This window comes from Setaria italica, chromosome II, assembly GCF_000263155.2.
Source record: "Setaria italica strain Yugu1 chromosome II, Setaria_italica_v2.0, whole genome shotgun sequence".
NCBI classification, from domain to species: Eukaryota; Viridiplantae; Streptophyta; class Magnoliopsida; order Poales; family Poaceae; genus Setaria; species Setaria italica.
Window position 1 is genome coordinate 35,098,397 of NC_028451.1, and position 23,709 is coordinate 35,122,105.

Sequence of the window (23,709 nt, forward strand, 5' to 3'; positions counted from 1 at the left end):
GGTCACTTTAGAAGATGTATTGATGATTTGGAGATCCAGGAATTACACCTAAACGGTCGCCTATACACCTTGAGTAATGAGAGGCTAGATCCAACTTTGGAACGCATCGACAGGGTATTTGCTTCTGAGGAGTGGATTTCCATCTGCCCCAACCATAAACTATGTGTGATGTCCTCTCAATGCTCTGACCACGCCGCATTACTCCTACAAATGACCTGTGCCTTGGCGTCCTTTAAGCACTTCATGTTCGAAAATATTTGGCCCAAATATGATAGTTACTTGCAGACTGTGGAGCAAGCCTGGACTTGTCCATGGTAACATGCTGATGCCTTTCACACCTTAGATTACAAGCTTCGAAATACAGCAACCGCGCTAAAAAAATGGAGTGCCAAACATGTTGGGGGTGTACGGCTACAATTAGAAATAGCCAAAGAGCTGGTGCTAAGATTTGATGAGGCGCAGGAAAGCAGAGCACTAGCTCACCATGAGCGGACCTTACGTAACAAGATGAAACTCAAGTGTCTCGGCCTGGCAACCAAACTCCGAACAATCATGCGGCAAAGATCACGAATCACTTACTTAGCGGAGGGAGATGCCAACACCAAGTTTTTTCATCTTCAGGCATGCCATCATAGCAGAAAGAACCACATACATTCCCTCAAGGTCGATCAGCTGGATGTAGTGCATGAACAAGCTAAAGCTGAGGCTATTTTCCAGCATTTTGACTAGGTCCTTGGATCAACCACCACATCAATGGTGTCACTTGACTTCCAACGCCTCGGCATCCCATCTTCTAATCTTTCATTGATGGATTATTGCTTCTCCGAGGAAGAGGTTTGAAAAACAATCCAAGAGCTGCCACCAGACAAAGCGCCTGGACCCGATGTATTTACGAGACTTTTCTACAAGACTGTCCGGCCAATTATTAAAAATAACATCATGAGAGCATTAACGCTCTGTGGAGTCTTGATAGCCGTAGTCTATACCTAGTCAACCAAGCCTACATGGTGTTACTTCACAAGAAGCATGATGCTGTCACTATTGGAGACTACCAACCAATAAGTTTGATCCATAGCTTTTCCAAGCTGTTCACAAAAGTCCTTGCTAACAGACTAGCGCTAGAGCTTCACAACCTGACTGCTCATAATCAGAGTGCTTTCATAAAAGGTTGCCTGATACATGATAATTTCATGGTAGTCCAATTATCAGCAAAGGTCCTTCAAAGGAAAAAAATCACCGGCTGCACTACTCAAGTTAGACATTTCAAAAGCTTTTGATTTTGTAGACAGAACTTTCTTATTAGGTCTGTTGCGGCACATGGGCTTCACAAGAAGATGGAAGATGGATCAATTGGATCAGCATGCTTTTATCCGTGGCGAGTACTAAAATAATCCTCAACGGGCGCCCAGGTAGAAGAATCTGTCATGCTAGGGGTCTCAGGCAAGGTGACCCCCTATCACCAACGCTCTTTGTCCTAGCAATGGAAACTTTAAACTCCATGATTAGGCTAGCCGACAGGGAAGGTCTCCTAATGCCACTAGGGGATAATATCATGCAAGACCGTGCCTATTTATATGCAGACGATGTTGTGTTATTTCTAGCACCAATGCAATAGGACCTAGTTGCCGCTGGGGTTATTTTGGACATATTTGGAGTAGCATCTGGTCTTAAAACAAACCTAGACAAATGCCTTGTCTCTCCTATTCAGTGTGACCTAGAACATACAGTCAGGTTGCTCAACTTCTTTCCAGGTCGCCTGGAGCCTCTGCCTTGCAGGTATTTGGGGATCCCTCTGTCAGATAAAAAGTTGTGAAGGAATGATTTGATGCCCCTAGTGGATAAGATCAGTGATGGCTTACCCACATGGAAGGCAAAGTTAATGAGCAAAGCAGGCCGGACGATTCTAGTCAAGGTGAAGATGTCAGCCATTCCAATTCACATGGCTATTACAGTCACCATCTCCCCATGGGCAATCAGGAAGATTGATAGATGCAGGAAAGCTTTCCTATGGTTTTGGGGGGCCACTATCTGCTAGCTTGGATGAAATGTTGTCAACCATCTGTTTTGGGAGGCCTTGGAGTTACAGACTTACGCCTCATGGGTTATGCTTTGAGGATGTGATGGATGTGGCTCAAGAAAACTGACACATCGCGTTCATGGCATAATTTGCCTGATTCATTGGAGCCTAAGGTCGCCTAGCTGTTTTTCTACTCTACTTCAACCCAGGTTGGTGATGGCAAAAACACTCTTTTATGGGTCGATAGATGGATTGAAGGTCGCTCCATCGCGGAGATTGCTCCATATCTTCTTCAGGCAGTTGGCCCTAGAATTCGTAAAAAAAAAAAAGGACGGTACACGAAGGCTTGCAAGATAGGAAATGGGTCGGAGACATCATAGGAGCATTAACAGTTCAGGTCCTCCTTGAATAACTAAACATTTGGAACAAACTGCAGTCGTTCACGCTTAATGACGCTACCCCAGATAAGGTGTTGTGGAAATGGACTCAAGACAATATCTTCTCAACGGCGTCAACATACTCCCTCCATATAGGAAATAAAAGTCGTTTAGGACATGATTGTGCTTACCAAGGAGTCATTAATTAAGTGGTATTTTTCCATATTTGCCCTTATTAAATACGTCTGTGGGTGACTCCTAGACGAGAACGATTCGTAGCTGGACTGGTTAGGTGGGTGGGACTTGAGGCTTGCGGGCATGGTTCGACTCCCTTGCCTGGCGTTTTTTTTGTTTTAACACGATTTTGCATGGGTCTGTGGAAAAATTGCATGGCACTGGGAACGTGCGGGTGGGATGGTTTGGGCGCGTCGGTAGGCTGGTTTGGGCGCGTTATCTTCGATTTTGGCCGCTGGTGCTCTCGTTTTCTTTGTTTGTTGCTAATTTTTTCGCGTTTGCTTCGTTGGCGCTCACGGCATTTCAATTCTGGCACGCACGAGTACAACGCTTGGAGTCCTGCTTATTCTATTTAAGATGCTTTGATGCTTGGAGTCCGACGCTTGCATCTACTACTTGCACGCCTAGCTTCTTCCTTGCACGCCTAGCTAGCTTGCCTGCTTCTTAGCTTGTTCCTATCCTATACGACATGGCTTAGCTCTTGTTCATCTACTTCTTCCACTCTACGGCACAATGGCTGATTTCCTTCCTGCGTTTGATCTCAACGTTCGATTAGAAGACGATGACGACGGCGATGTTGCATTTGATCTCAATGACCCTCCGTTGGAGTATGACAACGGTATTACTTGTTCGTCTCTTGTCCATTTTCTACCGTGCTATCTCTTCCTTTCAATCGTTTCTCATATCAAAAGGACTATTGTTACAGGATTTGATTTAAACTTGCTGCTAGATGAATTTGGTGCAGTCGATTTCAATTACCTACAAAATCTCGCTTATACGTTATTTTTTCCATATTATTTACAATATGCACGTGCCGTGGCTATTACTATTATGCACATGCCATGACAAATAGATGAATATGCTTGTTTTTCTCACTATAAATAGAACATGTTGCCGAACAATAGTGCTTATTTTTTCACTATAAATAAAACACGCCGTGACTAGTAGAAGAATGTGTTTGTTTTTTTCACTATAAATAGAACATGTTGCCGACCAAGAGTTCTTGTTTTTTTCACTATAAATAGAACATGTTGCCGACAACTAATGCTTGTTTTGTTTTAACAGAACCTGCTGGGGACAACCCCATCGTGCAAGAACAAGAGCAAGAACCCAACTGGAGGAAAGATATGACTGAAAAGCTCCGATAATAAGTTTACCAAGCTTTGTTGACTAGAAGCAATAATGCTACACTGCACAATAAAGATACTGCATTTGTTGCTGCTCAATTTGGCCTTCACATTCGGTCAGTTCAGCGTGTTTGGAAATGAGGTAAAACACAGCTTAAAAGCAATGTTCTGGTTGTGATTTCTAGTCTAAAGAAGGGTAGAGTTGGCCGTAAAGCAATTCCTGTTGACTTAGAAGCATTGCGTAACATTCCTCTAAACGAAAGAATGACTATAAAGGATGTGTGCGCCAAACTAAACATGAGCAAATGGAAAATTCAAAGGTACTTGAAAAAAGGATTGATTAGACGCCACTCTAGTAGCATCGAACCATATCTCACTCAAGCTAACAAGAGGTCTAGGTTACAATGGTGTGTTGACATGGTTAATAGGGAATTGCTTGATGATCCAAGGTTCAAGGAGTTGTTTGACTTTGTGTTCATTGATGAGAAATGGTTCTACCTATTTCAAAAATCTGAAAGCTATTATTTGCTACCCAAAGAAGATGATCCCCATCGGACTTGTAAGAATAAGAACTACATCCCTAGGCTCATGTTCTTGTGTGTTTGCGCTCGGCCAAGGTTTAGGGATGAGAATTGTATTTTTGATGGTAGGATTGGTTGTTTTCCACTTGTTCGTTATGAACCAGTTCAGAGAGGTAATGAGAGAACCGGCCGTGTCCGTGGAGACTTGGTTATGAAGCCCATTACTTAGATCACTAGAGAAGTGATTAGATTTTATGATCAACCAAGTGTTGCCTGCCATTCGAGCTAAGTGGCCAAGAGAGGATGTGGGCAAACCAATCTTCATTCAACAGGACAATGCACCTTCCCACTTGAAATTGGATGATCCGGATTTTTGTGAGGCTGCTAAGCTAGGAGGATTCGATATTCGCCTAATATGCCAACCACCAAACTCTCCGGATTTCAACATTCTTGACTTGGTTTTTTTTTCGAGCTATACAAGCAATTCAATATAAGAAGAATGCAAAAACAATAGAGGCTCTAGTTCCAGCCGTGCAAGAGGTAATTTGCCCAAATTGTTCACACATGTTTCAATGTTTTCTTCCACAACAAATTTGCCCATTCATTCATTTCTTGCACACTTGTTTTGTAGGCATTCATGGAGTACTCGAGCCGCAAAGCAAACCGAATATTTCTAACACTACAAGGTGTTTTGATGGAAGCTATGAAGAAGAAAGGTTGCAACAACTTCAAGATACCTCACATGAAAAAAGAAACATTGGAAAGAGGAGATCGTCTGCCAACTTGCATCCCTTGTGATCCATCATTGCTACATGAAGCCGAGGCTACTCTTGCTGCATGAAAAAATTAGAATGATGCTAGTTAGCTTAAATAGTAGAGTCATTCTCTTGTAACAATTAATTGGAACTAAATTTAGCCTGTGCTACTCTTGATGCATGTAACAATCAAACCATATCTTACCGATGCTTTGGCATCATCCTTTCTCGGCAGCAACCAACCGTAATGCTCGATGAAAAGGTCGCAGTCCACCTCAACGCGACCGGCAATGGCGTCACTCATGTAGTCTGCGTGGACGAGACCGCAGCGACGGCATGGCCTGAACCGTGAGTGTGCACAATTCCATGCTTCGCGGTCCTCATGGACAAGACCGTAGCGACCGCAAAGAAAAGCACCCGGCAGCAAGGAATCCGGCACGATGGAGTCCGTTGCGATGGCGTCGAGCGCCATCTGCAAGTCCGGCATGGAGTCCGTCGTGATGGACTCGGCCTCCTCGGCCTCTGCCACCGTCGCAATGGAGTTCAGCGTGGTGGAGTCGGGCGCCATCTACAACTCCGGCGTGATGGAGTCCGGCACCGCCTCCATCTGCGAGTCCGGCACCACCTCCATCTCCAAGTCCGGCGTGACGACCTCCTCCGGTTCCTGCGACTCCGGCGGGATGACCTCCAGCGACTCCGGCATGATGACCTTCGCAGCGACTCCGGCGTGATGACCTTCGTAGCGACTCCAGCGCGATCTCCTGCGACTCCTCCGCACCTGTGCTGCCAGACTCCATGACGAGCACCACCTGTGCTGCCGAACTCCATGGCAAACCCTAAACACTAAGCCGGGACGAGCGTGAGAAAGCGAGGGCGAAGGCGAGCAACACCTGCGCGAGGGCGGCGCGTGTTTACTGCCTTCACGCGAGCGACGAAGTGGGCGGCGAGCGTGCTGGGCTATTAATGAAGCGGGCGGTGAGCGTGCTGGGCATTGAACGGAGAACCGGTGGGCGCGCGGAACAAAGCGTCGCTAGGGGCAAATGCGTCAAAAACCGGCCCCTCAAGCCAGAACGACTTCCTTTCGCATCGATGAAGCGTCGCCCAGAACGACTTCAAATTTGTATACGGAGGGAGTACAATGCCTTCTTCATTGGACAATATGAGATACCTAGGGCAAGGACCCTTTGCAAGACTCGTGCGCCGGCTAAATGCAAATTCTTCATATAGATTGCTCTCCATGGATGTTGTTGGACAGCCTCAAGACGCAAGAAGCATAACCTTCAAAATAATGATACCTGCATTCTTTGTGCCCAGGAATCTGAAACCATAAATCATCTGATGGTAAATTATGTGTATGCTAGGGAAGTGTGGCACCTCATTCTATCTAAACTGAATTGGCAAGACCTTACATCGTCAGCTTCGAAAACCTCCTTTCCTGATTGGTGGCTGACAGCGAGAAAACGTGTAGACAAGATGGCCAGGAAAACTTTAGACTCCCTGATCGTCTTGGTGGCTTGGTCCATTTGGCTTGGAAGAAATGCAAGAACTTTCAATAAGGTTGAAAGGACGGCAATGATACTGATGCAAACGATTATAAAAGGTGCGTCTGCTTGAGTAGCAGCACATGTCTGATAGCCTGGTAGTTGGGTCGCAACAGGGTGCAAATGTAATCTCTACTTAATTTTCCGTTTGATAGCATGTCATCAATCCTAGATGACACTGCATGTTCTTGTAACCAAACTTTTCTTCTCCTCTTAATGACATACGTGCTAAGGCACGGTCGCAAAAAAAATTTGAGCCAGATGAGCTTTAAAGTCATAAAGCTTAAATGGCTTCCACGAGCCAAGAGCACGACCCTTGGTGCTAGAGATTAGTACCACATCGAGTCGGCGTCGGCCGTTTGGAGGGTTAGCTGTATGACAGTTTCTAGCATCGGCTGCGGGGGCGTCATCTTTGCTAATTTCCTTGGATGTAACCGAACGCACCCACAGCTACAAGGACTGCCCACTGGATTCGCGTTCCCTTTTGCCCCTGGGTGTGTTGTTTATCGGTGTCCTCACAAAAGTTAAACCACAAACTGCAAGGATGGGTGCGATTTTAGCGTAGCTCAACTGGTAAGGTTTCTTGTGGTGGAATCTACCCATCAGGGTTCGAGTGCTTGACTCAGCACTGGTGTTTGTATTTTTCTAGATTTATTTCAGGATTTAATTGGTCCTATTCTTTCAGTGGTAGGCAACGTACCCGTCGATAGTGAGGCGCCGGTGGTGACTTCGTCAATCGATAGTGAGGCGCCGGTGGTGACTTCGTCAATCTCAAGGATTTGCCGGCTCAATCTTTTGGAGGTACTCATAGGAGTAGGAGCGAGTGTGTGTGCGTGTTTGTGAGCATCTGCGTGTGATTCGAAAAAAAAATGCAAGGATGGGTGCTGTTAGTAGTTACTACCTTGTGGAATGATCACTTGGTCAGCCGAGAATAGGGTACGGTGGCTGACATACGGGGCACTGCGCACGCCGAAGGATGCCCAAACAAAACCGTCCTCTCGTTTGCTTAACCTTGGGCTCTGTCTGAACTACTGGTCGTTCTATTTTTAAAAAAAAACAAAATATCCGTTCAAGAATCCCCGCGAAACGCACTCGTTCCGAACAAGCATTTGGTCCCAAAAATCAGGCTGGAAGAAACGGTACAGACGGATTTCGCAGCAAGTAAGAGCCCACCGAATTGTCCCATGCTCCCATCCGTCTCGCGAGCCAAATGCAAGCAACTGGCATAGCGGCAGCGGCGCGGCTACCAGCACTGATCGGTCTCCCACGTTCGCCTGGCAGCCGGCGCCGGGCCAGACCGGCCGCCCGTGCGCTCGCGCGCCAGCCGCAGCCGGCCAGCCACGACGGACGCGTCGTACCGCGCGCGCGCCGCGGGGTCCGACAGCGTCTCGTACGCCCGCCGGAGCTCCAGGAACGCCTCCCCGTTCCCCCCGCCGCCCGCGTCCGGGTGCGCGCGCTTCGCCATCGCACGGTACGCCGCCCTGACCTCGGCCGCCGGCGCCGCCTCGCCCACCCGCAGCACCTCGTAGGGGCTCCGAGCGGCGGCAGCACGCGCGGAGACCGCCGCCGCCACGTACGCCGTGGTGGTCGTTCTTGCGCCGGCACCACCGTGCCGTCGTGGCCCTCCGACGGTTAGGCAGGTCGCGAGCCGCAGATACAGCGCCATCGCTGCCGCCCTGTGGTCTTGGTTTACCTCGTCGCGCGTGTCGTCGTTCTTGGGTTCCAGCTAGCTACGTTTTCCGGCGTCGGGAGCAATGCGCGTCGGGCTCCATATGCAGGCGAAGAGAAGACGACAGCGTTCCGTGGGTGGCGATGGCGGCGCTGACCCCTGCTTCACCCGCGGATGTACAAAAACAACTCGCGCAGCCGGTGCCTTTTGGCTCTGTCAGCGTGAAACTGTCGGCCTCGCTTTCGCGTTGGCGTATGCGTGCCCTTTGCCTTCGCGAACGGGCCGCGGTTTCGTTATTTTTCTCGGTCGTCTGGTTTCTCTACGACTAGGCCTGTGCGTCATCATCTTCAAGGCTTACGAAATGAACATGTCATTTGGTGACTTGCATTTGCAATTTTGCACACGAAAGAAAAATGGTTCAGTCTTCAGTGTATTGTAGGGGTGAATTTTTTGCGAATAAATCTTTACGCACCGCGCAAAAGCCTGAGTGAAAGCATTTTTTCATCTCCGGCCACTTTCCTGTTCATTATTCAAAAACTAATTTCGGGTATTTTTTATAAAAAAAAATGTTTAATAGCAAGCATATTAGGTCCAATAATAAACAACATAACAAAACAAAAGCAAACATGGTCATGAAGGTAAAAAAACTCCCTCCCAAATTCATTGCGTTGCGTTGCATTCGTCACGAGGGGGGGGGGGCTCTCCTATATGGCTCGTGGAAGCCAGTTAAGTCTCATAAATTTAAAGCCGATTAGACCCAGGTCATGTTTAGTTCACTCCAAAATACCAACTTTGGCGCTATGCAAAAAGAAGATTCCCCCATCACATCAAACTTGCGGTACATGCATGGAGTACTGAATGTAGACGAAATCAAAAACTAATTGCACAGTTTTGTTGTACTTTGCGAGATGAATCTTTTGAGCCTAATTAGTCAATATTTGAACAATAATTCACAAATACAAACGAAACGCTACAGTGTTGCTACAGTAATTTTGGCACTCCAAAATTGGGCAACTAAACAAGGCCCCAGTTAGAAGTTCAAATCAACATTTCACATTCAACAATTCAACAAACCAGATTCAACATTTTTAAAAGTGTTTACCTTCATATCCGGAGGCCGCCGTGTCGCATGAATCGCCATCATCCGGGAAGTTGGAACTTGAACCGCGCGCGCCCGCCGCCGCCGTCGCGGCATTGCGAGGCGTCGGCCCACGAGAAAAAGGTGAAATTGGCTGGCCTTGCGGCTCGGCCCACACGTGGGACACACACTCACTCCGGCGTGTGCGCGGCGCCGCCCGCGACCTCACTCCTCACTCACTCTTCACCCGCAACCTCACTCCTCACGGAAGAAACGGCATCGCCTCTCGCAAAACCCTAATCCCCACACCTACGCGGGCCGCGTCTCACCCGCGCTCGGCCCCGCATTCGCAATGGCGGCGGCAGCGGCGGCGGGAGAGCTGCCCCTCGCCGACATCCTGATCCGCCTCCCCACCCTCGCCGATTTCGGCCGCGCCTGTGCTTCCTGCCCCGCGTTCCGCCGCGTCATCACCGGCCACTCCTTCCTTCGCCGCCTGCATGCGCTCCACCCCACGTCGATCCTCGGCACCCGCACGTTCTTCGGGTTCCACCCCGCCGAGGCGCCCAACCCCTCCGCCCCCGCCGGGCGCGCCCTCGCCGAAGCCGCCGACTTCGACTTCTCGTTCCTCCCCAAACCGGGATTCTGGATGGTGCGGGACGAGCGCGGCGGTCTCTTCACCGCGACGACGGGACACCTTCACCACTTCGCGGTCTGCGAGCCCTGTTCCGCCGCTACGTGATTCTTCCCCCTGTCCCTGGGGATTTGGCAGCCACCGTCCAGCAGCCGCATTCCGTGAATGGTGAGCGCAGATGCGACGTCTTCCTCGCTCCCTCTGACGAGGAGGAGGAGGCCGCGCGGGGGCGCCGGAGTCATTCACCGTGATCTGGATGGCTCTCTGCCCAACTAAGCTGGTTGCGTTCGTCTTCTCTTCTACCAGCAGGCAGTGGCGAGCAGTAGCACCTGCCAGCTGGAGCGATCTGAATCCTTTTATGCCGTCTGTGACTAAGCGCAAGTCCCTGCGTTACCGCAATCACGCATATGGATGTTTCTACTGGTCCCTGTCACAGTTCCCCTATCACCCGAATCTGATTGTGCTCGACATGGACAAAATGAAGTTCTTCCCTGCCAAGAATCCGCCTACCCACAACCTTGAGCGATTTGCCATTGTTGAGTTAGGGGAAGGTAGACGTGGGATGTTCATGTTGGCCAGTAATAACATTGAAGGCTGCGTACTCCGAGTCTTCAGTGCAAGCAGGGAAATTCATGGTGGCTGTGCCAGCGAGTGGCTGCTAGAGAAAGAAATACCCCTTTCTCCCTCATATAAGTATGACATGCTAGGTGCTGCTGATGGGAAATTACTGATGGTACTAACACACAATGCAAGTTCTGCAACAGAGGTTCATTGTTGTTTACTAGATTTCGAGACTTTGGATCGTCAGGCGATCCAAGGGGTGATTCACCATGATTTCAGTCCCCTGGTTCCCCTCCCACTCCCAGCCCTGCACATTGGTTACCCACCATCACTGTCATTGCCAACTATATGAAATGGTAAGCTGGCTCTCATCATCTTTGCTTGTGCTCTGCTGTTTACATGCATTGGTACCTTTCAATTCATATCATGAAGGGCTTATTTTGGGTGTGTAAACGGTTCCGCGCTCCTACTTATTGTACTAGATGCCATGTTGTAGTGTCATTTGCATCTCCATCTTGTCCTTAATATTTAGCAGTTTACCTTTTCTGTCACTTGGTTGTTTATTAGTCTTAAAGGTAATTCTTGATCAGATAGTTTCTTAGTCATTTGTTGGCTTGTTGCTTGGTGGTGTTTTATAACTTGTGAATCTTCATTTTTCTTTCTTTCTTGCTCTAGTGTATACCCTTTTGTTTTGCTTGAAATCTTGTCTAATTTTGTTCTTTCCACAATGGAGCGTCCCAATATTCATTACCAAGGCAACCGGATTACAAAGCTTGCTCAGATTTAAGATCTATAAAGCACGAAAAGATTAAAAAAAGAAGTGAAAGGTACAAAACAACAGAGAGGGCATTTTTTTTACAAGTGTCAAATTAAACCTGTTCAAGGATTACCACCCGAACTATCTATCTACAAGCTAAATAATTTGAGATTGATCACCAACAGTGGCTGACCAGCAACAAGCCTCAAAAGAAGACCTGGAATGCAAAAAAAAAAAAGTATGCTGAAAAAAACAAAGACTACTCCATGTCCATCCTTGGTCATTGGTTAGCAGAAGCTTTTCTGATTGTTTATCATGTAGTCGCTCCAGAAGTAGCATCATGAACAGCTTGATTTAAGACTATCCATTTTCAGTGAGCTCACTTGTTCAACATTGTTGTGATCTAGTGCTTGTGGTTTTCCACTATATTTCAGGAATTTGCCATGTTTTTTTGTCTTACCTTACAGTAAGTACTAAGTACATGCCCTTTACATCTGATTTGAAAGTTTGACATTTACTCCCTCCAGTCACAGATGTGTCTTTTTTGGGATGTCAGAAATCAACCATTTACAAATTAATTTTTATGCGTTGAGTTTGGATATTTGAAAATAATACAAAGTAGTGTCGTAATAGTACTTTTGCTATGTGTTACAAGTTTACTATAACAATATATAGTAATGATAGTTGTGTCTTGGAGATCATGTCAGTGTCCAAACATCAAGGCTGATGCAATTGATGTGTTAACATTACGTATCTCGCACGATTCATGCACAAGCCTATCATACCTTTGTTGGGAAACTTTTGTCAATTATCATGCATTCACAAATCTTTCAGAGCTTTGGAATTGTTGATGGCCTCATGTATAACCACAGTTTGGTGTACATGCTGTCAATATACAGACAGCTACAGTATAGTTTGCTCTATAGGTGCTGGTGCTGATGTTTGCTATACTGTATGACTGGAATTGCAGTATAGCTCCTAAAATTGTTTCACATGGCATAAATAACAGTCCCGGCAGCTTCCTGCTGGATGTAATATGATAAAGGATTAGGTCTAATGTTTAGAGTTTAGACACCACCGCAAGTATTGTAAAGTTAGTTTGGATTTGTCTGTGCTGCAAGCATAATAAAATATAGCATGGTTACTTTATTTATTTATATGCAACAAGTATTAACAAGATAATCCATATATGTAAAGTACATTATTCTATTTCTGCTTTACTGCGGTTGAGCTTTTGATTCCTAGGTCCTGCTTTATGTGGACCCAAGCAAAAGTTGTTGTAGGTTGGAAGGGCTTACTGGCAACTTTCATGGTTTTCTTTCGATAATGTGCAAAGGCTTTGCTTGCTTTTTCGCTAAAGAAAAGGATACAGTTAAGTAAAATGAGGGTACACAATACCTGCATCAGGATAAACAACATCAAGATGCATGTCATGACAATACTACTCGTTATGAAGTTTTATTATCTTTCTGCTGGTGTTGATTTCAATGTGCATTTTGAACTGGGTTCCTGCTTGCCTAGTTACTGGTGATCATCTAGCCTTAACATATATCAAGTGAATATGTTGGTTATGATGTCGGTCCAATGTATAAGCTGACTGAAGTAGTCTGATCAAGATCTAAGATGTAGCGTAACATTGACTTGTTAAAACTATGGCATGATCTTAGGATGCAATCAACTAGCTCTATAAGCATTTTTTACAATAATAATTTGAAGAAGATTGTAAATAGCACTGTGAAACTAAATTTTCACATTGCATTTATTAAACGACAGTTCCTCACTCTTCATCTAATTGCAGGGCTAATTGTCATCTTTTGCCTTTGGAGTCACGCAGCTGGGATTCAAGGTAGCAAGTTGGACCTTGTACTTGACTAGTCGACTTTGTCTTTGCTACTTGCCGGTTACCCTTCGGCCTAACTGACTGTAGTTGTCAAGCAAGACATTGTATAACACCAAATTCTGGATTTTTTTTAAAAAAAACTACCAAGGGAGGTGCAACCTTGGTTCAGAGAGACCAGAAAACCGTAGCTTCTACATTTTTACCGTATACTATATAACATTTTCTCCTGCTATGCTGAGTTGCGGAATGTTGGCCTTTTAATTAATGTGAAATTTCCCACGATCTTAGGGCGATGCTCGTTATTTTTGTGGCTGCAATGTTGTGTCAAAATGAATTGTATGTTTTTTTTGAAACGAAAATGAATTGTATGGTGAAGTAATCTGGAGTTCCCAGCAGCACGGTTCACCACAAATCGGTGGGTGTGCTGCAAGAGGAACAATGGAGCTGGTGCCTTCGTTTGTTCTATGTCGTGGACGTTGGTTGGTAGAAACTACTAGAAACAAAGTGAAGAGCTTTTTGTGTTTATACACATCGTCACATCGAGCTCGACGAGCCCAATAATCTGGCAGAAAATAGGCATCTCATTGTTAGGACACACTACGGTATCCATATGTGATATGACCCCATCGCATAGCTTTCGACTTCCGTTTATTCTTGTCAGAGTGACTGGGGGTGTCTCCCCACGGCCCAAGGGTGCTGGTGCAGGCACACGGCGATGGGCCGTAGCAGAATTCATCCCTCTTGCTCTCTGCTGATTTTTTTGGAAAGCCGAAGAAGTAAACCATCATCTGAAAGCTGCGATACCACGTAATAAGGCCTGTACCACGTAAGCCCAACCAGCCCCATCGGTCCACGAAGATCGAGCCAGTTCCATCTCAGCCTCCCCGCCCAAACAACCGCGCCTCCGCCGCCACCTCCATGAATCATGAGAAAGCACCACACGCTTCTCTTCCGCAACCTTCTCCCCCGCCGAACCAGCAAATCCTACACCTCCGCCACCCACCTCGCCACTCCCGCCGCCGCCATCCCGGCACCATCGGGCCTCAGCGCCCTCGACCTCCTGGACGCGGGCGAGCTCGCCCCGACCCCGCGCCTGTACCACTCCCTCATCACCGCGTGCGCACAGTCCAAGAACCTCGCCGATGCTCGTGCCATCCACGCGCACCTGTCCCGCTCCCTCTTCGCGGTCGACGCCTTCCTCCTCAACTCCCTCATCCACCTGTACTGCAAGTGCGGCGCCGTCTCGGACGCGCGCGGCGTGTTCGACGGAATGCCGAGCCGGGACACGGTGTCCTGGACCTCGCTTGCTGCCGGGTACGCGCAGAACGACATGCCGGCGGAGGCCATTTGTCTGCTCCCCGACATGCTCAAGGCGCGGTCCAAGCCCAACGGGTTCACGTTCGCCAGCCTCCTCAAGGCGGCCGGTGCTTGCGGGGATCGTGGGGTTGGAGAACAGATACACGCGCTTGCTCTGAAGTACAACTGGGATGAGGATGTCTATGTGGGGAGCGCACTTCTGGACATGTATGCGCGGTGTGAGCAGATGGACATGGCAGTTGCAGTGTTTGACCGGCTGGACTCGAAGAACGCGGTGTCTTGGAACGCACTGATTTCTGGGTTTGCGAGGAAGGGTGAAGGAGAGACCACATTGATGACGTTTGCAGGGATGCAGAGGAACGGGTTTGAGGCGACACATTTTACGTACTCGAGCGTGTTCTCTGCCCTTGCTGGTATAGGTGCACTTGAGCAGGGGAAGTGGGTGCATGCACATATGATTAAGTCTGGAGAAAAGCTTACTGCATTTGTGGGAAACACAATGCTTAACATGTATGCAAAGTCTGGGAGCATGATTGATGCAAGAAAGGTGTTTGACCGTGTGGATCAGAAGGATCTAGTTACTTGGAACACGATGCTCACTGCGTATGCACAGTACGGACTTGGAAAGCAAGCAGTTGCCCATTTTGAGGAGATGAGGAAATGTGGCATTCAACTTAATCAGGTAACATTCCTTTCAATCTTGACTGCTTGCAGCCATGGAGGCCTGGTGAAGGAAGGGAAACACTACTTTGACATGATGAAGGACTACAATGTGGAGCCTGAGATCGATCATTATGTTAGTTTTGTTGATCTTCTTGGTCGAGCTGGTTTACTGAATGAAGCTTTGGTCTATGTCTTCAAAATGCCCATGAAACCAACAGCTGCTGTGTGGGGAGCCTTGCTTGGGGCTTGCAGAATGCATAAGAATGCTAAAATTGGGCAATTTGCTGCTGATCATGTCTTTGAACTTGACCCAGATGATACTGGTTCACCTGTGCTGTTGTATAACATATATGCTTCCACTGGGAAGTGGGATGATGCAGCTAGAGTGAGAAAGATGATGAAGGCAACTGGTGTAAAGAAGGAGCCCGCATGCAGTTGGGTTGAGATTGAGAATTCAGTTCACATGTTTGTGGCAGATGACGATACCCATCCGAATGCAGCAGAGATATATAGGATGTGGGAGGAGATAAACATGAGGATTAGAAAAGCAGGATATGCCCCCAATCCAGATCATGTGCTTCTGCACATAAACGAACAAGAGAGGGAGACAAAGTTGCAGTACCATAGCGAGAAGATTGCACTTGCATTTGCACTGATCAACATGCCTGCAGGGGCAATGATTCGGATCATGAAGAACATAAGGATATGTGGGGATTGCCACTCTGCTTTCAAGTATGTCTCCAAAGTTTTCGAGAGGGAGATTATTGTGAGGGACACTAATAGGTTCCACCATTTCAGCAATGGTTCTTGTTCTTGTGGAGATTACTGGTGATTATGATGCTCTTGAATGTGTGTTCAGAGAGACACAGGCTATGCATTCATCCATTTGGGTCGTTGGTTATGGTTTCATGCATTGTGTGGGAAGTGAATCCGGCAGACATGAATTCAGCTGACTGGCATACGGGTTCCTGGAAGGAACATGGAAATTCATCCAGCATTCAGGCGGTGCAGCCTCTGAACTGTGACTCTCTGATTGGAAACGCACTCGGGGATAGCCTTTTTTTCAGGTAAATTACCTAGACTTCATTTTGCTGCATTGTTATAAATCAGGAAGCTTGCAAAATGGTGTGTGTTTGCAACAGAGACATGATTATAATTTCATAATCCCTTACCGGTGGTTGGTTTTGCTACTTTTGCATTGCGCCAACTGACAATGTCACTATTTGCGTTTCAGATTATGTGGAGAATTATTTATGGGGCCTGCGGCCTATTTGGGTAAAACCTGCCAAACTGGGTTCTCATTGGACAGCTCTTCTGAAGTCAGTTGCAGGTTGGGCAGATGGTAGGATAGCGTATCAGGAAATCAGCACTTTCTCGTCAGGCGTATAACGCTTCAATCGGACACAGCCCTTCAGAAACTAGCAAGGTCATGGTATCATTACTGGGGAAGGTTGTATTGTATGAACTCCTCCAGGCCTCCAGAGATGCAAAAGAAGATGATCCTGTGATGATGGTAGCAGAGAATTTTGTGACTTCTGAGGATCGAACTTGAGGATTAGATAAAGATACCTCCCTGGTTTCCTGTGTTGTAGGAGTTGGGCGTTGCCCACCTGCACTACTTCATGATCTTTGCATGTAGGCTATGTAGCTGCTTCATGATGTGCGATTGTGCACTCTGAAGTTTTAATTCGAGACAAGCTTCATATATGCTCCCGCATTTTGTAGGTGAAGTTAACAGAAAAGCCGCTTACATTACATCCAGATATACACGACACTCTCCTTGAGAGCTTTACTACCTTTCTTCAGACCTCGACTTTCCATTCAGACAAAGCTGCAAGAGGTCCTAATTTTCACGTTCGACGTTCATGAGTCATGACCACGGAACTTCTTTCGCTAAGCGCAGGTACCTCCTCGGATCCCACGCTGAATCCCCCCGCACACTTCCGGCTGGTACCTCAGATCGGCATTCTTTCTCTACGCGCAGGTGCGCAGGGGGTGGCGTACACTCTGAAGTTGCGTCCCACGACCTAAGTGGCGCCAGTTACAAGCAATGTCCTTGTGCATGAGGTGCTCTTGAAGCATACCTCGGTAGGTACGTCTGTCCCAAATGTCCCAATATAGGTTGTTTTAACTTTTTTGATACATGCATATTATTATTATGCATCAATGTATAACAAATTTTATGAATTAAAAAAATCTAAAACAACCTATAATTTGGGATGGAGGGAGTACATCCGGGTACAAATCCTAAAATCACGCTGGATTCCATCTCAACGGATCGCTCGAATGAGTTTTTTTTAAATAACGAATGAATGTGATTGGACTGGAGTGCCGGACCGGTTGTGATAAGGATCAGATAAGAGGTCCACGTGCACGCACACACGCAATATGCATGCAAGCAAGGAGATGAGGAGAGCCTGCCTGACAGCACCGCTGGGCGTTGCGCTGGCTGCCTGCCTCTCCCTTGCCGTGGAGGCCAGAAAGGAAGCTGAGGGAGGAGGGCGACGCAAGAGGCAAAGATCGGCCGTGCTTATGCAAACGCGTGATGCGTGCCGGCCTCAGCCGCGTCGCCGTATCTCCCCTGTCGCGCCGGGCTACCTGTTGCCACACTGGGCCACTTGCCAGGCCACTCGATCGCGTCCTGTTGCCAATAATCCTGGGCGCGCGGAAATAATGACCCCCGCTTCCCGGCGGCCGGCGCGCGCGCCCGGGTCGCGGCGGCACCCCGCCCGGTACCTGCGTGCACGCACGCCTCGCCGTCGCCGGTCGCTCCCTTCCTTCTTCGGCGAGGCACGGGCGCACGCGCGATTCCGGCCTCTGTTGTGCTGGCCCCCGCCCGAACCCCCGGGGAAGAAAGAGATGGTGCTCCACCAAGGCAAGCGGCGCGGAAAGCACGACCCCACGCGTGCAAACTGGCTAGCAATCACCGCGCCGCGCCGTAGTCTGTTCGCGGTTGCCGCTACTACAAATGTGAGTGGCTCGAGCCTCGCACGCCGGACTAACGTGGTAATGGATCATGACCCTCGTACCTCCTTTACAATCCAACTCAGCTCTATATATATTTAGCTCAAAATCATATAATATTTTAGCCCGACTCTAAGCCGGACGCGTGGTGGTGGTACGAGAATGTGTAGGTATGAATCGATGCATGCAGTGCTCGTGCGCTAGTGAGTGAGTGAGTGAGAGAGACATGGTCTCCAGGTCAGTTGGCTCCGTCCCTTGTGCCGTTCAGTTAATATAGGCCGGCCAGCCGCGCCGCGAGCCTTGCCTTGCCGTGGCGTGGCGTGGCGTGCGTGCAAAACGCTCCATCGCCCGTCCGCGCCTGCCTTCTTAGCTAGACCCCACACGCCGAGACCAGACCGGCACCCCCTTTTCCTCCTCGTACCCACAACACAACGCCACCTCTCTCTCTCCAAGCTCTCCGTTCCTTCTCGTCAAGGGTTCTTGTTCTTTTTATCAATTGCACATCAGGTACGTAGCGTCCATTCATCATGGGTTCGTGTTCTTGCATCGATTGCAGTAGTCGTTGGTGGCTGCTGCATGCAGCATGCACGCCCCTTCCATACCCTTCCATACAAGATCGAGAAAAACTCTGGCTGATCTTGAAATTGAGCTGGGAGGTGGAAGCCGATCGTGTCTGTGATCCGCACGCACGAATGCTCTCTGAATCCTGAATTGTTTTCTAATGCAGCGCGGTGTGTGCATGGATCGGCGGCCGGAGCGCAAGGCGAAGCGCGCGCGGGAGGAGGATGCCGATGCCGCGCCGGACTTCCCGTTCGAGGAGGCGGCGGCCGCGGCGTTGGGGGCGGACGACGACGCCGGGGAGGCGTCGCGGCGGCCCCCCGGGGTGTTCCGGTTCCCGTGGCAGAAGTGCCGCGGTGGGCTTGGCGTGTCCCCCGGCGCCGGCGCCGGCGGCGCGGGGTGGGAGCTGCGGGACGTCTTCTTCCGCTCCCTCGTCGACGGAGGCGCCGCGGCCATCGGCGTGCCGGGGGACCGCCTGGTGTCACCGCCGCGCAGCAAGCGCGCGCTCCTCGACGGCGTCGACGCGTGGCTCGCCGCGGCCGCCGACGGCGAGGTGGACCCGGTCTGGCGGTCCGCGCTCATGTCCCGCCGCGGGCCGGCCTCGTCGGCCGCGTGAGGGTGGACGGGGGGAGGACGGGCGCGGGCCCTCCCCCCGCGCACGCGCGCCGGGGGTGTGAGCCCCGCGTGCATCGAGTGCGCCGCGGCGCCCCCATCATCAGCCGCGTGACGCTGACGTGGCGCGAGGCAACGCTGTGGGAGTGTGGGACCGCTGGTGGTGATGATTAGGATTTTTCAAGTACAGGAACGTGTTCAAAACTATATATGGCCATGGGGTGATTCTTCTCTTGCCAATGTCGCTTCTGTTTCTTGTACAGTTCTCATTCAACAAACTTCCTTTTTTTTAAAAAAAAAAAAGCATTTCGATTTTCATTAATCCGGACTTCAATTCGTTTCTTTAGAATAGGCTCACAGAACACTTGTCCCACTGCTATCTAGCAAACCCCACCGAAAACGCTTTCCCGTGCCTTCACTCTATCCTCAAAACCTTAAAAGATGATGAGCTCATTTCTGAATCTAAAGGATGAATCTCCAAGCAAACCCCATTGAGTTTGGTTGTTTTCCCAGGTTAATCATTCAATAAAAGTAGATGATTTGCACCAGATACGTTCCCTTATTTAAAGGATAAAGTTGTCTGCGTGGAACAGGAATGTTACTTACATATTTTCTAGGAACCTGCTCAAGTTCACTCTGCAATCTGCGTCAAAAAGCTGACTCTGAATCTCTAAGTACACTTTTAAAAGTCATTTGTCAAATGTCCAGGCTTGTGCCATGAGTCATGCCATTTCCTCCTAATGCCATGACATAGATATCTCTCAAAAGAATGCATTTTAATTTGTTTCATCATTGAGTAAGAAGGTAAGCCAACTAAAACATCTTAGTTTGGAACACGAACATCCACATACATAATTTTTGTTCAAAGAGTAATTATGTTCAGATACAAAATAGGATGATGGCTAAAAACCATGCAGGAGAACCTTTCCTCCGAGTCTCCAGTCAAACGGAATGAAGTTTGTTTGCATCTTTTTCCAAAACGCTAATATTTGCTGCTCCATCCGTTCAAATTATAGGTCGTTTTGGATTCTCTAGGTGTTTGTATGCATCTAAACATACAGGTGCATAACAAAAATAATGTACCTAGAAAAGTCAAAACGATCTACAATTATACGGAGGGAGAGGGAGTACTTGAGAATTAAGATAGCATTAGCCGAGAGTACAGCTCGATCAAAGACAGCCTGAAAAGCACGAGTGCCATACTTGCTCGGGACGGCAAGTGGATTGCGTGTGGCGTCATGCAAATATCCCTAGGCCGTGGCTTGCATCCTGCTCAGAGCTCACCCAACAACACAGACACAGGGTACACACCACGCCACACGCACGCGTACTATCGGCAACCGGGAACGAGCGAGGACCATGCGCTCGCGGCTCGGGCTCGACGACCTCGCTCATGCCGCGCTCGTGTTCCAGCAGCAGAAGCGCGCGAGGAGGGAGGGCCAACCAGAACCGGCCAACCACACGCCTACCAGATCGCTGCGAAACCGCAACGCGACGCGGACGGTAGCTGAAGAAGAGGTCGCTGCTGAGTCCGGCACTACGCAAATGCGGCAGGAGAATGAATTCAAATTTCACAGCATTTCTACTTTCAAAAGGCTCAGCGATATCACTGGCCACCAGGTCCTCCACGCCTTTCGGCGTACCATCCCAGTATAGGTCGGCACCCCGAGGACACTTACAAGCCACCAGAGCCATAGCAGGGTAATGACTTTCATCTGCAATCCTTCCTCCACACTCAGGATTTGTTTTGATCACTTCCTGTGCCGACTGTTTTCCTGCTAGAATGCAGCGTTGTTCCTCCAGCCACAGAGCTCTCCACAAGTGTCTCACGAATTTGCAGTGGAACAACAAGGTGGGCTCCATCTTCTGTGTGCCTACCACACATTACACATGTGGTGTCTAGCTGCATCCAAGTTCCTCCTCACAGACAGACTATTGTGGGCAAAGCGCCACAGGTGATGTTTGATTTTCCCTGGACATTTCAGCCCCTAAAGTTGCTTCCACTACTTAGGCCATGTTTAGTTACTCCCAACTCCCAACTTTGACACTATGCAAAAAGAAGATTCCACATCACATCAAACTTGCGGTACATGCATGGAGTACTAAATGTAGATAAAATTAAAAACTAATTGCACAGTTTTGTTGTACTTTGCGAGACGAATCTTTTGAGCCTAATTAGTCAATATTTGGACAATAATTCACAAATACAAACGAAACGCTACAGTGTGCTACAGTGCTGTAACAGTAATTTGGCACCTCCCAAATTCCCCAACTAAACACGGCCTTATTATAAAAATTGCATTCTCATTAGCTAAGGACGACGTTGTACCCCTCCGGCCTACTCGCTTCTCATTCTTATTATATGACATGTTCCTGCATGGTGTGGCCTCAAACAAATCCCCATTCTGGAAGTCTTTGGCTTTCAATCCTTGTGCACATAAAGATGTCCGGCCCTGTATCAGTCGTCGTCCCTGTTTTGCCTACGTTGCAGGATTAAAAAGTATGTATATGTCTGAACCCCAGCCTACCTTTACCTTTTGGCTCAGTCAGCTTGTCCCAACTAATCCGGTGCATCTTATTATCTTTATCCTGGTTGCTCCACCAGTATCGTCCAATACTAGCACACTTCTTTGGTAATATCAGAACACCCCATTGCAAAGGTAGGTATAGCTTGGACCACTGCTTTAGACCCTATTTGGATCCAAGGGCTAATTTTTAGCTCTGCACTTTTAGCCCAAAAATTAGCTCTTGGGATCCAAACAGGAGGACTAAAAGTGACAAATAGCTACAATTTTGGAGCTAAATTTTAGTCTCCAAAGAGGTCCTAAAATGAGCTAAAAGTGAACCTGGACCACAAATTCCACCCCTGCCCCCTTTCCTCTCTCCTCGGCCTCCGTGCCTTGCCCCTCCCGCACTTCCTCTCTCCTCCGCCTCCCACACGTCCGCCCGGCCGCGCCGCCTCCGCCCGAGCTCGCCGCCTCCGCCCGGCCGCGCCGCCTCCGCCCGAGCTCGCCGCCTCCGCCCGACTGCCTCCTCCGGTCCCGCCACCTCCGGCCCCGCCCGAGCTCGCGCGGACGAGAGGCGGGAGGAGCTGGAGCGCCGGATTTTGGATCTCGCTACTGCTCTGGTGGTGGTAGTAGGAGTGAGGAGAGAGGGCAAATCAGTCATTTTTTGATGATGACTAAAATTTAGCCCATGGATCCAAACACCCAGCAAAACTAAATTTTAGGGACTAAATTTTAGGAGCTAAAATTTAGTCCGTGAACTTTGGATCCAAACACCACCTTAATCAACACCTCCATGCCAGACCGGGACAGCATTTTTTCTTTCCAACCTTGAATTCACATCCAGATGCGCTCTTTCAGGCCTTGTTTAGTTGTCAAAATTGGGAGTGCCAAAATTACTGTGCCGGCACTGTAGCACACTGTAGCGTTTCGTTTGTATTTGTGAATTATTGTCCAAATATTGACTAATTAGGCTCAAAAGATTCGTCTCGCAAAGTACAACAAAACTGTGCAGTTAGTTTTTTATTTCATCTACATTTAGTACTCCATGCATGTACCGCAAGTTTGATATGACGGGGAATCTTCTTTTTGCATAGTGCCAAAATTGGGAGTTGGGGGTGAACAGATATGCAAACACCTTAGTTCTGTTCTTACCTGCAAACACAGGTAATCCCAAGTATCTCTCATTCATAGTTTCCTTTCGGATTTGGAGGGCATGCATTACTTCTCTCTTGCATTTCTAAGTTTCCTTTTTAACCAGTAACTCTTTTGCACTCCAAAACCAGTAAACATATTGGCGAGTTTGCTGCGTTTCACCGTGCCGAAAGCCAAACCGAAAGCGAGGCCCCAGCAAACCGACGCGGTCGTCACGCGCCTGCGCCCTGCGGCACGGGCGGCATCTCGCGTCGGCGTCGCATGGGTGTCACGCACGCTCCTGGCGGCACCGATCGCACGTTACCCTTCGGCCTTCGCCACACGGCCCCGAAAATTCGCGGCCTCGCAAGCCGACGCCCAAACCCCGTCGAGGGCCCCTCGAAAATAAGCGCCTGCCCCCACCCGAAAGCGACCGCCCCCTCCTACCCCGTTCACTGCAACTGATAACTACATGCGAAAAGAAATGAAATGGCAATCACTTCAAGAATCCTATGAGGAGGGAAAGATTTCTCATGAGAATATAAAAGAAATTCGTGAGAAGCTTGAGGAAGCTTAAAATTCTCTTCTTGCGCATGAAGCCAAAGGAAAAATGAGCATGAAATGTTGATTGTGATATGCTTTTTAATAAAATCTTGCATGGCCTAGTTCATCTAAACACTCATTGGAAGCTCAAGGTGACATATCTTGCCATGAGTGATGGCTCTTCATATGATGTCTCCGCTTATCATAGAAATCGAGAAATTTTAAGAAGGAAGTGGATTTGTTTGGTCAAAAACTTGAAAAATGTTATTGATAGGAAAGCTCATTTCAACATATCTGGGTCAAACC

The 23,709-nt window shown here is 48.5% G+C and overlaps 4 protein-coding genes across 4 annotated transcripts in view; 3 read left to right on the plus strand and 1 right to left on the minus strand.

Moving 5' to 3' along the window:
* Nucleotides 1–7,815: 7,815 nt before the first annotated feature.
* Nucleotides 7,816–8,238, minus strand: LOC101762117 (chaperone protein dnaJ 11, chloroplastic). Its single transcript, XM_004959498.1, has one exon. The coding sequence runs from the start codon at nucleotides 8,236–8,238 to the stop codon at nucleotides 7,816–7,818; it is 423 nt and encodes a 140-aa protein (XP_004959555.1).
* A 5,729-nt stretch (nucleotides 8,239–13,967) lies between these two features.
* On the plus strand, nucleotides 13,968–16,885 carry LOC101762528 (pentatricopeptide repeat-containing protein At3g24000, mitochondrial). Its single transcript, XM_004959499.3, has 2 exons — nucleotides 13,968–16,155; nucleotides 16,323–16,885. Exon 1 carries the CDS (start codon nucleotides 14,034–14,036, stop codon nucleotides 15,918–15,920), a length of 1,887 nt encoding a protein of 628 aa, XP_004959556.1. The 5' UTR covers nucleotides 13,968–14,033; the 3' UTR covers nucleotides 15,921–16,155; nucleotides 16,323–16,885.
* A 1,388-nt stretch (nucleotides 16,886–18,273) lies between these two features.
* LOC101777514 lies at nucleotides 18,274–19,482 on the plus strand. The gene is made up of 2 exons (XM_004957079.3): nucleotides 18,274–18,559; nucleotides 18,780–19,482. Exon 2 carries the CDS (start codon nucleotides 18,792–18,794, stop codon nucleotides 19,224–19,226), a length of 435 nt encoding a protein of 144 aa, XP_004957136.1. The 5' UTR covers nucleotides 18,274–18,559; nucleotides 18,780–18,791; the 3' UTR covers nucleotides 19,227–19,482.
* Nucleotides 19,483–20,581: 1,099 nt separating this feature from the next.
* LOC101762931 (probable galacturonosyltransferase 4) overlaps nucleotides 20,582–23,709 on the plus strand; it is a 6,775-nt gene continuing 3,647 nt past the window's right edge. Inside the window, exon 1 of the mRNA XM_012843697.1 lies at nucleotides 20,582–20,842. Within this exon, the coding sequence (XP_012699151.1) occupies nucleotides 20,582–20,842 (261 nt within the window). The remainder of the gene's footprint in view (nucleotides 20,843–23,709) is intronic.